This window comes from Euleptes europaea, chromosome 2 (genome assembly GCF_029931775.1).
Source record: "Euleptes europaea isolate rEulEur1 chromosome 2, rEulEur1.hap1, whole genome shotgun sequence".
In the NCBI taxonomy this organism is placed as follows: domain Eukaryota; kingdom Metazoa; phylum Chordata; class Lepidosauria; order Squamata; family Sphaerodactylidae; genus Euleptes; species Euleptes europaea.
Window position 1 is genome coordinate 125515154 of NC_079313.1, and position 18430 is coordinate 125533583.

General features: G+C 42.3%; 1 protein-coding gene across 1 annotated transcript in view; it reads right to left on the reverse strand.

The window, feature by feature from the left end:
- The window catches only part of LOC130473039 (serine/threonine-protein phosphatase 4 regulatory subunit 1-like), a 59150-nt gene that overhangs the window by 38783 nt on the left and 1937 nt on the right, over nucleotides 1-18430 (reverse strand). Inside the window, exons 3-5 of the mRNA XM_056844557.1 lie at nucleotides 3230-3362; nucleotides 1195-1301; nucleotides 322-464 (exon numbers count right to left, since the gene is read on the reverse strand). Of these exons, the coding sequence (XP_056700535.1) occupies nucleotides 322-464; nucleotides 1195-1301; nucleotides 3230-3362 (383 nt within the window). The remainder of the gene's footprint in view (nucleotides 1-321; nucleotides 465-1194; nucleotides 1302-3229; nucleotides 3363-18430) is intronic.

Here is an 18430-nt window from a genome sequence, read left to right on the forward strand (position 1 = left end):
GTCTTTTTGGCGGTTCACGGTATTAATAAAACTCTCCTCCAACACCACATTTTCCAAGGAATCAACTTTCTTCCTGTTAGTATTCTTCATCGTCCAACTTTCACACCCATATACAAAATGGATTGAACCTTGCTGTTTCCTGCTCTCCCACTGAAAACTCCAACAATGGACTGGAATAAAAGTTTCAGCAAAAAATAAAAATTCAACCCCAAACTATGTGAACACAAAATAAATCTACACCATGCCCAAACAGTTTTCCACTGTCCCAAAGAACAGATCTTTATAATAACTGAACGATATCGTGAGTACAGAAATCTCTACCTGGTTATTTGGATCTGTGAGATACCTCACCACAATGGGCATAAGATACTCTGAAAAAGCTGAAGGAAAGTTTGGTCTGCTCTCTTGCAGGAAAATGGCTATGGGTGGTATCTGCTCCATTAGTTCTGTCCGTACAGTAGGTTCTGGGGATTTAAAAGAAAAAACGTAACAACTTTAATCAGGGTAAAGACAGAAAACTCATGGTTCCAACACAGAGCATATTACACTGTGAAATTGTAGAAGAATCAGTAAGTAAACACATTTCTGAAAATGTTTCATATCTTTTAGAATGCCATTACTTAAGTATAACAACAAATCTTTTTCTGCAAAATCTAACTGCAATTTATTTTTACACTGGGGAGCTGCATATACTTGGCAAGTAGACCATGCAAACATCCAAATCAAATGAATATCCATTCCACCAACTCCTCCTGATAACCTTTTTTGGTAGAATGTGGTGTTTGTGGATAGACAGGTTGATGCAACAGAGAGATTAACTGCAGGAAATCCAAGTTGATAGGGGCAGACTGGTTGGGCTGAGGAGGGCAAGGCGGTAAGTTCTGATCATTCAGTCGGGGGGGGGGAAGAGCTTTATAAATTAAACTGGAAATCTCTGCTTTATCAGATTTAAGACATCTAGTGCTAACGAAATAGGAATTCTGACCCTGCAACTAGCTTTATTTTAAAATACCCAATTCAAATCTTTACAGAAGAGCTCTTATTCATCTGATGAAGAAGTGAAACTTTATTGTCTTTATCACCCCAGAAAGCCTTTTGGGACAAAAAGGCACGCATGTGGCTTTTTCACTCCTATCTGCTATAATACAAATTAACACTTGTTAAGGGAAGAGGGTATAAAACTGAAAATCTCACCTGTATCTTCTGACAGCCTGACCACTATTGCCATTACTGTTAAGTAATCTTCATCATTATGACTGAAATCTCGAAAGACATCAAGTAGACCTCTGGCAATGATTTGCCTGTAACAAAAAAAGTATCATCTAACATAATATTCTTTTTTGGATTTTTTTAAACTTACTTCAGACATTGTGAGCAAGATTAAACAGTGCAATCTGATTTAGCTGAAGGGGTGGGGAATTTGAGAAGTCTGGATAATCAATACTGTCACATTTCTGTTTGTGCCACATACTGTAGCTAGGGGATTAAGACAGCAAAGTCCCGTTATATAACTATTTGCCCATCACTTCCACTGGTCAGAAAGATATGGCTGCTTTTTATATGACGACATACCCAAGAGAAGTTGTAATTATGTCTTAAGACGTGCAAAAACGAAAACATTATGTATCTAAAACTTCACCTCTGGTTATGCTCCAGAAGGACTAACAAAGATGTGGAATTACGCAGATGAGCATGCTGTACATGATGAGCAGTAAAGATATTCATTCTCACTCCCTGCCCCAGGATGTGGTGATGGCTGCCACCTTGGAAGGCTTTAAGAGGGGAGTGGACATGTTCATGAAGGAGAGGGCTACTAGTCAAAATGAATTCTAGTCATGATGCATACCAATTCTCTCCAGGATCAGAGGAGCATGCCTATTATATTAGGTGCTGTGGAACACAGGCAGGACAATGCTGCTGCTGTTGTCTTTTTTGTGGGCTTCCTAGAGGCACCTGGTTGGCCGCTGTGTGAACAGACTGCTGGACTTGATGGACCGTGGTCTGATCCAGCATGGCCTCTCTTATGTTCTTACACCACGCTGGCTAACTAGTCAGCAGCATTGCTCTGCCCCTTCTGAATTACAACAGCTGGCTCATACAAGATGATAAAGGAGAAAACCAGGGCCATTTACGCATGGCCTTTTAGTCAGCAGCATTGCTCTGCCCCTTCTGAATTACAACAGCTGGCTCATACAAGATGATAAAGGAGAAAACCAGGGCCATTTACGCATGGCCTTTTGCGGATTAATTTGTCCCTCTGAAATAGCACTCTTTCCCCAAAAAACTGCACGCATGGGGTGGGAAAGGAGCGCATGACAGGAGCCGCAGCCACTCTCCTCCACCCGATGTCTCTGGGCAGAGGCGAGGGGAAGCTGAGGGGAAGCCGGCAGGAGTGGAGGCTGCTGCGGCTGCTCCGCGTGCCTCCACCCCACCGGGCCAGGGGGAGGGGAAGCCGGTGAGGGGTGGAGGCTGCCGCAGCTGCTCCATGGCCTCCACCCCACCATCCCAAAAAGCTGGGGGGGAATTGGAGCTGCCGCAGGTACGCCGATCACTTCCACCCCACCGGACTGGGGGGAGGGGAGGGGAAGCCGGTGTGTGGGGGGTGGAAGCTGCCGTGGCTGCTCTGCGCACCTCCACCCCACCGGGCCAGGTGGGGAGGGGAAGCCAGTGGGGGGGGGGTGGAAGCTGCCGGAGCCAGGTGGAGTAAGAGAAAGCCGGAATGAAGGGAGAGGGAGAGAGTCGACCCGAATGCTAAACGCTTTGGGAAGCTCTCACAGTTGCAGCGATCCTTTAATTTATATCGCTGCAATCCAGTACTTTGCAGACCCGGGGAAGTTCCGGTATTAGGTGGGTCGATCACGCAGACCATGCGTGAAGCCTCATTATATTCGTGACAAGCCAGGGAGCTTAGAAGGATAAACGGCCATGCGTAAATGGCCCAGGTTTCTATATGGGGGAGGGTAGAAACAAGGGAAAGAAACAGTCTGATGCCAGCACAGATAGTAGAGCTTTCCCAAACATGGGGTCTCCAGCCTGCAGAATGGAACTATCAACTATATGATTTTTTAAAAATTTTAAAAATATGTATCCGCATTATAAAACATATAATAAAAACTGTGATTAAAATCTGTGATAAATTTTTTGTCCACAAACAACTTCTATTTATGAAAAGGTGAGAAACATTCACAGCATGATGACATTACATGATTATTCACAGTATATTTGTTACCTGTTGAATATATTATCGCTAAAAGCATATTTTTCCAGACGTGCAAGTGGAGCCAAGTTATCCTGCCCTGGAATGTCCAAGAACGCAGTTATCCTCATGCTATCACAATCTGGTCCATAGTCTTCAAACCCAACTTGAAGGGAAGGAAAGTAGTACATCAGCAAAAGGGAAAATAAACCCCCAGCGCTAAATATGCCTGACAGGAAAATTTGAAAATTAATCCTCGTAAAAAATCAAGGTTGCCAGCTTTCACCAGCTTTGAGATTTCTTAAAGCCTAAACCAGGGTTCTCCAACCTTTTTGATCCTGCGGGGACCTTTGGAATTGTGACACGGGGTGGTGGGAGCAAGCACAAAATGGCTGCCGTAGGAGGCGGAGCCAACCACAAAATGTCAGGGAGTGAGGTCATACATAACTCTAATAGTAACACTTAAACAGAGCTTCTACCTGAAATCTTGAACAGGATGTGTTTTAAAATGGACATATTGTTTCAAAATATTTTCTTGTATATACACAGTTTACCTTCAGTAATACATCAAACATCCTGGTACTATGGTGGCAGCTGCTACAGCTGCTACAGAACCAAAAAAAATCTGCACAGTCAATGAGATCTCCATGTTAATTTTAAGCATTGTGTACTAATATTTGATAATTTCAATATTTGGGGTATTTTTTCTTTTCTACACTGGAGTGCTACATGAAGATGGCACAGAAATTTCGAACTACAGTCATTTTAAGAAAGTCTCAATTACTAATACATTAGGGTTAACAACCTCCAAGTACTACCTGGAGATCTCCTGCTAGTACAACTGATCTCCAGCCAATAGAGATCAGTTCACCTGCATTATATGGCCGCTTTGGCAATTGGACTCTATGGCATTGAAGTCCCTCCCCTCTGCAAATCCTGCCCTCCTCAGGCTCCACCCAAAAAATCTCCAGTTATTTCCCAACCTGGAGCTGGCAACCCTATAATTCATTAATATGTGGAAAGGTAACTATGCTGTTGTATTCCATTTGTTTTCCATTTTTAGGTGTTCAGAAACAGGGTGGCCAGGAAAACAACAAGAGGGAGCCCCACAAGGATTTGCAGAGGAGGGGAGATCATGCTTCCCATCTCCTCCTTTTGGCTATGTTCCCCCCCCCACACACACACACACACTGCCTCTGGCTCACTATCACTGGCTCACTTCCTCTCTCCTACCAGCCAGCACCAATTCTGGCTCAACTCCCCCTGCCCCACCACCAGCACCATGTCCTTATCCTTTCCCAAGCCACTTATTGTGTCTGTGCACCACGCTTTGTTGCCATGACAACCATAAATGCCATAAATGCCACCCAAACTCCAATAGTTTAGTTTTTTGCAATTTTTCCCCAAGCAATGTCATTATGAACTTTTTGAAGAATTTTCTGCCCGTGTTAGGTATGGGTTTGTTTAAAGGAAGAATTTTTTGCTATTGTGCCAGTTGGACTATTTACACAACAGCCAGCCCTTGGCTCTAAGATGTAGTGCCATACAATAGTAATTATTTAAATAACATCATTTAACTAGCTCTTTTTTATTGTTAGAGCACTCCACATCAAGAGGCTTGGTTTAGATGGGGGCAAGCTAGGTTGTCATGGTGCCTAGAAATTTCATTGTGGCACCTAGTATTTCCAGCAATGATTTTATTGTAGTGTGTCCCTGGATTTCTCAGTGTTTGTGCACAGCTTATTTATCATTTTTCATCAGAATGTTTTATTGTATGATATAAAAATAAATGGGCGTGAAGTTCTTATCATTGTTGTTTATATGCAAATTTTACTTTAAACCTTTCAGCGGTAGTGGATTAAATTATTTCTTAACCAGTTGTTTTCCATTCTGCCTCCAAAATTCAATTAAATGGAGCTTCTTAAAGCAATAACCCAATTACAAGAAATTGGGGAGACGTTAGGATAGCATTAGAGGTTGTCTTGTTGTGATTACGACAACCAGTGTTAGCCCTATATTTATATACGACAACCAGTGTTAGCCCTATATTTATATACTATAACACTTTTGTCACAGCTTTAATAACATTACAAGAAACCGTGAAGAGGTTACGAGTAGCTTTCATAGTGGCAATAGTTTAAAAATGCGGTCATTAAAACACAAAACCCTGATGGTTGAAAAATGAACCTTGTCTTCTAAATTTCTGGACTGGATTCTAAAGCCAAAGAAAATTCGTCCAGGCCTGGCTTAGATATAATGCTGAACTGTGGGGTTTGGTGCTACACGAATGTTCTAGAAAGGAGTTCCTATTCTCCCATGGCATACAGGGAGCTAATCTGTTGTTTACTAGTTTCCAGAAAACCACAGTTTGCTATTACACCCAAACCAGCAAATAATGGGAGAAAAGAGCCAGAGTAACACCTTAAAGACTAACAAAATTTCCGGCAAGATATGAGCTTTTGTGAGTCACAGCTCACTTTGGGTTTGCACTGCAAACCTATATTGCTAGCAAGCAAAAAAACCAACTGTATAATCCTGGTTTGCAGCCAAACATGAACCACAGCCCGCCAGATCAGAGGTAATAGTACACTACAGTGTAATGCAAACTAGGAAGTTAGTCATTTGTGACAAGCTCAGGACCCTCCCATGCCTGTTCTTGCATAGACAGATCATGGTTTGGCATTATAATTTTAAAAAATTATTTCCTTTGTTTATAGTCCACCTTTCTTGATAAAGCGGATTACAGGGTGAATACCTCCTCCCTCCAAAAACCCAGAATAGACAGTCAACAAAAGACAACCAATAAACAATGTAATATGACTGGATTACAGAATTTGGGAACAATGTGAGCAGTAAACTAAGGCAAGGTACACTATAAAGAACACATAAAGTGGATGGATATAAGACAATATATAAGTTATAAGACAATGAAGTAAAATCAGAATATACCAACAATATTCATTGTCGGTTCTTGTAGGTTATCCGGGCTGTGTAACCGTGGTCTTGGAATTTTCTTTCCTGACGTTTCGCCAGCAACTGTGGCAGGCATCTTCAGAGTAGTAACACTGAAGGACAGTGTCTCTCAGTGTCAAGGGTGTAGAAAGAGTAATATATAGTCAGAAAGGGGTTGGGTTTGAGCTGAGTATTGTCCTGCAAAAGTATTGTCCTGTAAGTATCAAGATAATGTGCTAATGAGGGTATGGTATGTTAATATGGAACCATTGTATCCTGAAATGATCTGTTAATGTGTGTAATCCAAAACTAATCTGTATGGCTATTGTTGAATGTTGTCTTTGTCTGGAGGTTTTTCAGGGCAGGAAGCCAAGCCTTATTCATTCTTAAACTCTCCTCTTTTCTGTTAAAGTTGTGCTGATGTTTGTGAATTTCAATGGCTTCTCTGTGCAATCTGACAAAATAGTTGGTAGAATTGTCCAGTCTTTCAGTGTCTTGGAATAAGACCCTGTGTCCTGTTTGTGTCAGTCCATGTTCAGCCACTGCTGATTTCTCAGGTTGGCCAAGTCTGCAGTATCTTTCATGTTCTTTTATCCTTGTTTGTATGCTGCGTTTTGTGGTCCCGATGTAAATTTCTCCACAGCTGCAAGGTATACGATATACTCCTGCAGAGGTGAGGGGGTCTCTTTTGTCTTTTGCTGATCGTAGCATTTGTTGTATTTTCTTGGTGGGTTTAAACACTGTTTGTAGGTTATGTTTTTTCAAAAGTTTCTCCATCCTATCAGTGACTCCTTTAATAAATGGCAAGAATACCTTTCCTATGGGAGACTGTTTTTCTTGAGTTTTCTGATTTTTGTTTGGTTCAATGGCCCTTCTGATTTCATTCTTGGAGTAGCCGTTTGCTAGCAGTGCGTGATTTAGATGGTTAGTTTCTTCCTTGAGAAACTGTGGTTCACAGATCCGTCTTGCACGGTCCATTAATGTTTTGATTATTCCTCTTTTCTGTCGGGGGTGGTGGTTGGAGTTTTTGTGTAAGTAGCGATCTGTGTGAGTTGGTTTCCGGTAGACCTTGTGACCTAACTGAAGGTTTGATTTACGGATGACAAGGGTATCAAGAAATGGGAGTTTACCCTCAATTTCCTTTTCCATGGTAAACTGAATGTTTGGATGGATATTATTAAGATGGTTTAGAAAGTCCATTAATTTTTCTTCACCATGGCTCCAAATGGTAAATGTATCATCTACGAACCTGAACCAGACTGTAGGTTTGTAAGGTGCTGATTCTAATGCTGTCTTTTCAAAATATTCCATGTAAAAGTTTGCTATTAATGGACCGTGCAAGACGGATCTGTGAACCACAGTTTCTCAAGGAAGAAACTAACCATCTAAATCACGCACTGCTAGCAAACGGCTACTCCAAGAATGAAATCAGAAGGGCCATTGAACCAAACAAAAATCAGAAAACTCAAGAAAAACAGTCTCCCATAGGAAAGGTATTCTTGCCATTTATTAAAGGAGTCACTGATAGGATGGAGAAACTTTTGAAAAAACATAACCTACAAACAGTGTTTAAACCCACCAAGAAAATACAACAAATGCTACGATCAGCAAAAGACAAAAGAGACCCCCTCACCTCTGCAGGAGTATATCGTATACCTTGCAGCTGTGGAGAAATTTACATCGGGACCACAAAACGCAGCATACAAACAAGGATAAAAGAACATGAAAGATACTGCAGACTTGGCCAACCTGAGAAATCAGCAGTGGCTGAACATGGACTGACACAAACAGGACACAGGGTCTTATTCCAAGACACTGAAAGACTGGACAATTCTACCAACTATTTTGTCAGATTGCACAGAGAAGCCATTGAAATTCACAAACATCAGCACAACTTTAACAGAAAAGAGGAGAGTTTAAGAATGAATAAGGCTTGGCTTCCTGCCCTGAAAAACCTCCAGACAAAGACAACATTCAACAATAGCCATACAGATTAGTTTTGGATTACACACATTAACAGATCATTTCAGGATACAATGGTTCCATATTAACATACCATACCCTCATTAGCACATTATCTTGATACTTACAGGACAATACTTTTGCAGGACAATACTCAGCTCAAACCCAACCCCTTTCTGACTATATATTACTCTTTCTACACCCTTGACACTGAGAGACACTGTCCTTCAGTGTTACTACTCTGAAGATGCCTGCCACAGTTGCTGGCGAAACGTCAGGAAAGAAAATTCCAAGACCACGGTTACACAGCCCGGATAACCTACAAGAACCAATGAACTCTGACCGTGAAAGCCTTCGACAATATTCATTGTCAATTTGTAGTTATGGCAAAGTTGACACACTTGTTAAATAAGAGACCTCTGGGAGAATTGCAAAGAAAATGGGAAGGTTATTATGATTATGTAAAACAAATACCAGGTTGAAGCATAATATCGAAATAGAGAAATGTATATTAAGATTGAGTTTTGTAATCGTAACAGTATTCTTATTGTATGGTTGGAGCAGTTATTCTAAACATAGCAATTTCTTTAATGCGCGGTTCGAATTTAGAATGTTATTTGTATTCAGAGTGTTCTCGAATTAGTAGCAAGATGAATAAAATTAGCTATAAAATTAGAAATGAGAAGCAGTAATAATTAGGACAATACGGTGTTAGGTATTCTCTAATACAGTATTAGTAAAATAATTTTACTATTTGTAACTAAGAGATTATTATTATTATCATTAGAGTTGGTTTTTAAATGCCGACTTTCTCTACCACTTCAAGGAGACTCAAACCAGCTTACAGTCACCTTACCTTCCCCGCCCCACAACAGACACCCTGTGAGGTGGGTGGGGCTGAGAGAGTGTGACTGGCCCAAGGTCACCCAGCTGGCTTCATGTGTAGGAGTGGGGAAACAAATCCAGTTCACCAGATTAGCCTCCACCACTCACGTGGAGGAGTGGGGAATCAAGCCCAGTTCTCCAGATCAGACTCCACCGCTATGAGTGTTGATTTCATTTTTCAAAGAGGAAACTGCCAGGAGTGGAGTGGAGAAGAGAAACGAGTCTGTGCTGCTACTAAAAATTACTACTCCATATCAGTGCTACAAACAAAAAAATAATAATAGCACCACTGGCAATTCCAGAATGATATACAAGGCAATTATCTGGCTGCATTTGGCAAGTGAAAACAAGCTTAATGAAAAGATGCAGCAGAAGCAGTACTCTGCCATGGTTTCCCTGCCACAAACCTAATAGCATCTGTGTGTGTGTGCGCACGCCATGTTCTCTCTCTTCCCCCCCTCTTCTACTCCCATCTCTCCTGGCAGAAATACAAGAGTTCTCAGATCTAAAAGAAAGCTTGCAGGTATAAAAATGAAATACATCTGTCCACTTGTATATTGTCCAAAGCCTGCAGGTTGCTACAAAGTGCTGGAACTCAACAACACATTGAACACCATTCTGAGATCAGTTCAAAGAACAGGCTGGCATTGCAATTCTAAACAGAGCTGTACTCCTCTAAGTCCACTGACTTGAAGGGACTTGGAAGGACATAACTCTTCTTAGGATGGCACTGTTAGAAACTTAAATCATTTCACATGCCTATGTCAAGCTTCACAGCTTAACGAGCTACACAGCTAATGCCTGGAAGCTACAAAATCCATAGCCTAAAAAGCTGGTGACCCATTTTACCCAATTTGGCTTTTAAATTTAATTCAGAGCCAAAGGGGTGGGAGGGCCAGAAGATAAAGAGATCTGAAAGCCAGAAATACTCATTAGATGTGAGGAAAGCCAATAAAAACACCAGGGAGAGGTAGGCTATAGCAGAGCAACATGACAAGATATGACAAGATCATCCGTCACTCTCCTGGCAGCAGAAAGGGCTGGATATTGGCAAAAGTTGTGGAGAAAAAGTAGAGGATTTGTCAAAATGTGTCAGAACAAAGGAGAGGAATGCTTAAAATATGCAGCAGTGGCTAAAGGCCTAGGCAGCAGATCGGTCAGCAAAACTGCTGACAAACCAAGCACAACCTCAAATGAAAAAGTTCACTTTTCCTAAAGAGAGTAAGAAGAGAAGGGGACCAAAGTTGGCAAAACTGCTGACAAAACCAAGCACAACCTCAAATGAACTTTTTTCCTAAAGTAAGAAGAGAAGAACAGTTGGTCTTTATGTGCTGACTTTCTGTACTACTTAAGAATAAAACCAGCTTACAATTACCTTCTGTTCCTCTCCCTACAACAGACACCCTGTGAGGTAGGTGAGGCTGAGAAAGCTCTAAGAGAGCTGTGACTAGCCCAATATCACCCAGCTGGCTTCATGTGTAGGAGTGGGGAAACCAACTGGGTTCACCAGATTAGCGTCCGCCGCTCATGTGGAGGAGTGGGGAATCAAACCCAGTTCTCCAGATCAGACTCCACCGCTCCAAACCACCGCTCTTAACCACTACAACACTCCATTACAACACTCCACACTGGGGACCAAATTATCAGACTCGGACCTCTGAATGAGTTGTCTAGTGCCTGTACCTTGAAACCCTAGCTTGCTTCCTTCACCATCCCAGGCTCCTCAAAGATGCCTCCACGCAACTAGGACCAGGCCCACTGCAGAAAGAGTACTTGCAGCCAGACAAAGAACTTCGTTGGAGCACAGCAGTTGTGTGGCTAAAACACCACAGCTTGCCCTAGTTGTTGCCTTTGCAACCCCTTTCCTTCAAGTATGAATGAGACAGCAGCCAGCCTCGGAGCAGGCCAACCCACCCTCACGAAGCGCCCCTCAAGGGGCTAGGCACCTTACCATGGGAACTCTTCCTCCCCTGTGTAGGGCAATCAACATATTGGCCCTTCACTGTAACACCTGTTTCGGTTTACTTCTGCAGATCTGAGGGACCTGCAATTTTTAAAAACTGAAAGAGCAAGCAGGGATGCAGCACAAAGGAATTCTGGCAAGTGGAGCAGGGTCAAGATTTACCTTCAACAGCTATACTACTTCCTTCTGAAAAGATATGAGCGCCAAATGGCAGCAGCAAACATAGCCTGGAGCAAGCAAGGAAAGCATGTTTTAAGGCAGAAAAGTTAATTACAAAAATAAAAAGCCCAAAACAAAACTGTTGGGAAGACCTGGTGAAACTTTTTTTTTTTGGCCGTCAAGTCACAGCTGACTTATGGCGCCCCCGTGGGTTTTCAAGGCAAGAGACGTTGGGAGGTGGTTTGCCACTGCTAGCCTCCGTGCATTCCTCGGAAGCCTCCCATTGTCAGGGTACACTCAAGGCTGAGAGTGTGTGACTGGTCCAAGGTTTCCCAGCAAGTTTCCATGGCAGAGTGGGGATTTGAACCTGGGTTCCCCAGATCCTAGTCTGACACTTTAACCACTACACCACGCTGTCTCTAATTGGTGAAGCTTGCCATACACTAAATCTTGTTTTAGGGCAGAGTTGCCCAGGCAGTATGCAGCTCCAAAAGCAAGTTATGCTGCCTAAAACAGAAACTAATGCAAAAGAGGGCAAGAGGTGGGAAGCACGATGTTGCCCCATTGTTGCACGATGTTGTCAAGCTTCGCTGAAATGCAGTGAAGAAACATTTCAAGAGAAAGCCAAGAGGAAGAAAATTAAATAATAATAATAATAAAGATGCCAACCGAAGTGGTAAATACAGCAGCCACTTACCTGGCAACAAAGGCTAACCACCCAAGTGCCTACAGCAAAAAAGAACTTGGTTTTCACACCAATGGAATATTGCCTGTATCTGAGGCCAATATAACAACTGCTGACATTTACAGCAAACATCCAGCACTATCTACTGGCAAATTTCTTGTCCTGGCACAATAACCCTACCTTCTTGCCCTCGTTCTGAAGAAAATTAATACAACCTGCTTAAAATCCCGCCTAGAGGGCTTGAAATGTTTACAAATATGACTGCTCAACAGGCACCTCGGGAGTAAGACACAGTAACAGCAATACACGGAGAAGTGTATTGATTTGTACGCTCTTTGCATGGAAGGTTTGGTCAAGCATCACTTTCTGAGTTATCTGGAACCTATCACATAGATCGTTGTGATACACTTGGGAATACATGATTGAGTTATCTAGTCTACTAAGCCCTGCACAAAGAAAAGATATCCTGTGCCAATATCTGTCCCAAACAAACATATACGGTACTTCCAGGAAGAAGATTTCACCGTCTTTCCCTTCACCTGTGATTACTTCAACTTGTGGCTTTAGTGCACTATCACAACAAATTGGGTTATGTGAATTGGTTCTTCGGGTCAACAAGGTTGCACAAATACATTAGGAGTTTAGATAGCTTATCGCAGGGCTTAGGAATTGCCTGAAGCCAACCTATGGTGGCCCTGTAGGGTTTTCAAGACAAGGGACGTTCGGAGGTGGTTTGCCACTGCCTGCCTCTGTGTAACAGCCCTGGTATTCCTTGGCGGTCTCCCATCCAAGTTCTAAGCAGGGCCGATAGTGCTCAGCTACCAAGATCTGACGAGATCGGGCTAGCCTGGGCTACCCAGGTCAGGGCTCAACATTTTTAAACAGGAAAAAAATAAAATAAAAACACAACTATTATTTTTAAAAAACAAGTTATTGCTATTGATCCCCGCAGTCAGAGGTCGCCTCGCTCTCCCTGTGCATTTTGCCTGCATTTTCCAGATTCTGGCTAAAACAGCATCCGGAAAACATGAGCAAAACCTGCAGGGAGAGCGAGGCAACTTCTGCTGGTCGGAAAACTCATGCATAATCAAAAGGAAGCCCCGAAGCAGTTGGGGGTGCGGGGTGACTGCGAAGAAACGACCCTGCATAAAAGGCCTCTGAATCTTATTTTATGTTCCTTAACTACCTGAGCTCTGCAGGTTGCTCATTTGTCAAGTGACAAATACTTACTCCTTGCACACAAACGAGGACATTTCATTTCCATCAGATGAAAAGTGTGCTCTACCTAGTAGGCTACCAGCCCTTCCTTCTAGAATGCTCTGGGCCCTTAGTTGTCTCTAGACACCCACCTGTTCCAGGACTAACACTAAGCCAAAATTTGGCAGTATGGAAATTGACCTGTGCAGGTGGGTAAATGTCAATCCCAATAGTGCCTTCCATTTTAGCACCAAAAAATACAATAGCCTGCTGCTACATCCAAACCCACAAACTACGGTTTGTGTTTCTTCTCCAAACTTGCTTTGATCATACTTTGCGATCCTGGTTTGGAAGGGAAGCAGAAGTGACAGCTTGCAAGTTTGAATATAATAGCAAACTGTGCTTTTTTCCAAAGCATGCTAGTGAGCACACCACAGGAGGACAGAGCATGCCACACAGAAGTCATTCACTACACATCAAACCATTGTTTGGCAAGACACTTGAACCAACCCAAAGATACAAGACCTACAATGAACAAGAGTTTTGTAATATCTGCTACTTAGCTTTTCTCAGAAAATGGAAGTGCATACATTGAATGTACACAGGCAAGAATGGGATTGCAGCAGCAAGTACCACTCCTGGCCCGCACAAGTTTTCTATAATGTATTCACAGTACCTGCATGTATACAATCTATAATTGTAATTCACAGTGGGTATCTGAAGAAGTGAGCTGTGGCTCACGAAAGCTCATACCCTGCCAGAAAATATTTTTGTTAGTCTTTAAGGTGCTACTGGACTCTTGCTCTTTTCTAATCTATAATTGTATAAGCCTTTTCTGAACAACGATGAACCCTACTTTCTGAAGGGTTCCCAAACCTATATGCAGACTGTACATTCAAAGAGACTGAGAATACAATCTAATGAACATACACAGCTCAAGAACAGGGCTTGCTTCTGCAATCACACCTATTCCGTCCCACCATGTGTATTCACAGCACATGCTTCCATCACACAAACAGGGATTTTGTATTTCTGGAGCAGAATAAGGGCAAGGCAAGAGAGTTGTGCAATATAGGCAAAGCAGCAGGAAGCACTACCATTGGAAGACTCCTTGATCCGTATTTTATGTACGTTGTAAGCCGCCTTGATTATGTTGTAAATTAACATGTTTTAGGGGTTACAGTAAAAAAACAAACTATCAAACGTTACTCTTTGGGGAACCTGGTTTAAATGGCAAAGAAAAAAAAGAGGATGGTTTAAACCATCATTTAAATAGCTTTGGTAAAAATTATATCATTCAGTCATGGATTGTGGCTGTTACAACACACCTGTGCCCAAACATAGTCAGAATATTAAATAGAATATTGCACATATCAGTATATAGAAATTTCTAAAGTGGGTTATTTATTTATTGCTATCCCACCAAAACTCCTTGGACTCAAGTTGGCACACAGTGTGGCTCCCAAGTGGCAAAGGCATAAATGAACGAAATTAAAGCAGACTAAAATACAAACTGTACCAGTTTAAAAGAATTCAGACTTAACACACCCAAGAGCTAAAATGCACAGGATCTGCAAACTCACAGGGCTTTAAAGATAATCACCAGCACTTTGAATTGGGTCCAGAAATAAATAGGTAGCCAGTGCTTCTGAGTTTTTCCTTGTATGTTCAGACTTCCATCCAATGTATTTATTGTTTTCCCCAAATAATTTTAACAACATTTTGTCTAGGACCCACACTGAACACAAGCCTTTGGAAGAGGTCTTTCCATTTCTGAGTGGTACTACGAGTAATAACCAGTATGGTGCAGTGGTTAAGCAAGTTAGACTGAGTCTGGCTAGACCAAGGCATGCCACGAAAAAATCACTGGATGATCTTGGGCCAATTCTATCTCTCCCTCACAGGGTTATTTTAAGGGCAGGAGAACCACCTACGTCACCCTGAGTTCCATAGAGGAAGGGCGGAGATGAATCTTTTCAAACAAATATTTGTTATGTTTTAGAAACACTTGTTTTAAAGGTTGACTCACCTTCCATTTATTTAGGCACATTCCATTTCTTTATGTGCTGCTAGTTGTCTTCCATCTTACGTTTATACCACACTTTTACTTCCTCAATGTCATTTGTCTACAATACACACACAAACCCTTCAAAGATTCTTAAGTTGTATAGGTTCATCAGGCATAAATATTTACCTATATCTAAGGCTCCAATCCTACACAAAACACTAACCAAGTACACTGAAGCAGTCAGTACTTAAGTCACGATAGCTCAAAGGCAACCAGCAACTTTTGATGCAGCAACCAAAATAGCTCCAGTGCAAGTGGGTCAGATGCGAAGCAGGGAGGCGGAAGAAGCAACAAAGATAAGAGAATGGGAGAACCATTTCAGCCCCTGCTTAGGACATCGCGGTCCCCAAGGTGTAGGGTGCAAATCAATGGATTCCCCCCCCCCAGACTGTAGAGTCAGCAGTCAAAACCAATGAGGAGGACAAAGGACAGGTATTCAATCATAGAATCATAGAATACAATCAAAGAATCATAGAGTTGGAAGGGACCACCAGGGTCATCTAGTCCAACCCCCTGAACAATGCAGGAAATTCACAACTACCTCCCCCACACACATCCAGTGACCCATACTTCATGCCCAGAAGATGGCCAAGGTGCCCTCCCTCTCATCATCTGCCTAAGGTCAAAGAATCAGCATTGCTGACAGATGGCCATCTAGTCTCTTCTTAAAAACCTCCAGGGAAGGAGAGCTTACCACCTCTCGAGGAAGCCTGTTCCACTGAGGAACTGCTCTGTTAGAAAATTCTTCCTAATGTCTAGACAGAAACTCTTTTGATTTAATTTCAACCCTTTGGTTCTGGTCCAACCTTCTGGAGCAACAGAAAACAACACGGCACCATCCTCTATATGGCATCCCTTCAAGTACTTGAAGATGGTTATCATATCCCCTCTCAGTCTTCTCCTCTTCAGGCTAAACATACTCAGCTCCTTCAACCTTTCCTCATAGGACTTGGTCCCAGACCCCTCACCATCTTTGTTGCCCTCCTCTGGACACGTGCCAGACCCTTCTTTTTCTCTATACAAATCAATGCGACCAATACAGATATTCTGGATATTCTGAGAACTGTTTGCGATTAGAGCAATACCATGGCAGCCAGACCTAGCCTGAGTTACTGAGCTGCATGGCAGCCTAAAGTTACAAAAGCAGGACCATATTCCTGCCATACAACGCCCTAAATAAATGATTATTGAAACAAATGGGAACTAGGTTTTTTTTTACTATTTTTATTTTTCAAGTCACAAGGCTGTCGTTAAAAGAGCTAGAATTGGCAGCTTGAACATAAATGTCATTATAAATAGAAACAAGAAGTGCTGCATAGTTATTTCTTGCTCAAGTTCTCCTTCCAATCAAACGAGCACCAGCAATTTTGAAGAGAGCAATCGTACCAAAAAATGAAACAGAGAGGCTAAGCAGGACATGACTAAAATGTGTAACCTGGAACCTACTCAGCAGCTGGGGTTGCAGTAACATCTTACTTCTGCAATTACCAGTGGAATTTGCAACACAAGTTTGATAGTAAACTTCTGCCTAAAGGAACAGAGGTGAGAAACATTACAAGCCTTATAAGCACAAATATTTCAGTAAGATACTTAAGAATTACAGCTATCCCCTAAAGTGGAAACCGCTATCAGTATTTCCACAAGGCACTTTTTGTTCATCCCATTTGTTATTTTTAAACTTGTTTCCCACCCTTCTTCCAAGGAGCTCAGCATAATGTGCATGAGCTTGTCAACATTTCATCCTTACAAGAACCCTGTGAAATAGGTTAGGCTGAGAGCGAATCACTATTCCAAGGCCATGCATTCAACTTCCTCTTTGGGCTGGAATTTGAAGCTGTACCTCCTCAGGAAACATGCAAGAGCTGCCAAATTTGTGGCTTGCCCTGTCACAGGAACAATTTCCACCCGGATGATGCATATTTTAGGTGGCAAATGATACCAAGGCTGTCCCCTATTGCAAGAGTGATCCAGATGGTGGCCACCTCTGAAACTTTATAGCCATCACGCAAGAACCAGTCACAAAGGTGCACTTCAACCTCCTATGTGTATGTGCTTGTGTGTGCCGTCAAGTCACAGGTGACCTATGACAACCCCTTAGGGTTTTCAAGGCAAGAGATGCTTCGAAGTGGTTTGCCACTGCCTGTCTCTACATGGGCTGATAGAGTTCTAAGAGAACTGTGGCTGGCCCAAGACTTAATGTGGAAGAGGAGGAGAAGAAGAACTGGTTTTTAAACCCCGATTATCTCTACCTTTAAGGAGACTCAAACCAGCTTACAATTGCCTTCCCTTCTTCTCCCCACAACAGACACCTTGTCAAGTAGGTGGGGCTGAGAGAATCTGGAGAAAACTGTGACTAGCTCAAGATCACCCAGCAGGAATTCATGTGTAAAAGTGGGGAAACCAACGCAGTTCACCAGATTAGAGTCTGCCACTCACGTGGAAGAGAACCAAACCCGGGTCTCCAGATTAGAGTCCACCCCTCTTAATCACTACATCACACCAGCTCCTAGCCTACATTAAATGCTTTATTCAGTAAAGGAAAATGCAGTTCATCTCGAGGAGTTTGCAGGTCACTGGTTAATATGCTAACGGCATATTAACTAATCCTAGTTTGTCAACTCCTGCAGGGTTTCAGCACTAGAAAGCCAGGAGTGGTCGTCCCTCTTTGGGGCCAACTAGTTCTCTCAGGAATGTTCTATATTCTCAGAGGTCCCTGCTTTTGTAGAGGATACAGGAACGCTTTCCAGCATTCAAAGCTGTTGATGAGAAATATCAGGAATATCAAGAGCTAGCTGTTGCTGAAAGAAATCCAGGTGCAAATAGAAGCAAAGTTAAGTACTTGATACAGTTATTAGATGTAGCAGTTCAAAATCCAAGGGGTGTGCATACGTACTCTCACAACAAGTCTACTGATCTACCTTAGTAATAAGTATCCTTGCAAAATCAAGACTGCATATACGCTGCCTAAATTACTGAACATAGAGGTGGAAAGCCAATTAAAGTTTCTATAGCAAGATTAACACAAGCCCAACACAGCTTTCTTCCCCCCACCACTGGATAGCTCCCTCACCAACAATTTCTGCTACAAACTTGTTCCATTAAATGGAATGGTGTTTGCATTATATTTTCCATGTACTTTACAACACTAACCAAACCAGGAAGGGGGGGGGGGTTGAACTCTCTTGTTGACATGTGATAACAGTCCTGAACGAATGAATCTTTCTCCTCCTTATCCCTGGCCTGACCCAGAAATCTGTATCAATTCAACCTCCATGCTGCAGAAGAATACGTTATGGCCTTTACAGAACTGAGGTTTTTCTGCATATTTATTTTACTAGAACTGCAAAAGTAAAATTAAAAAAT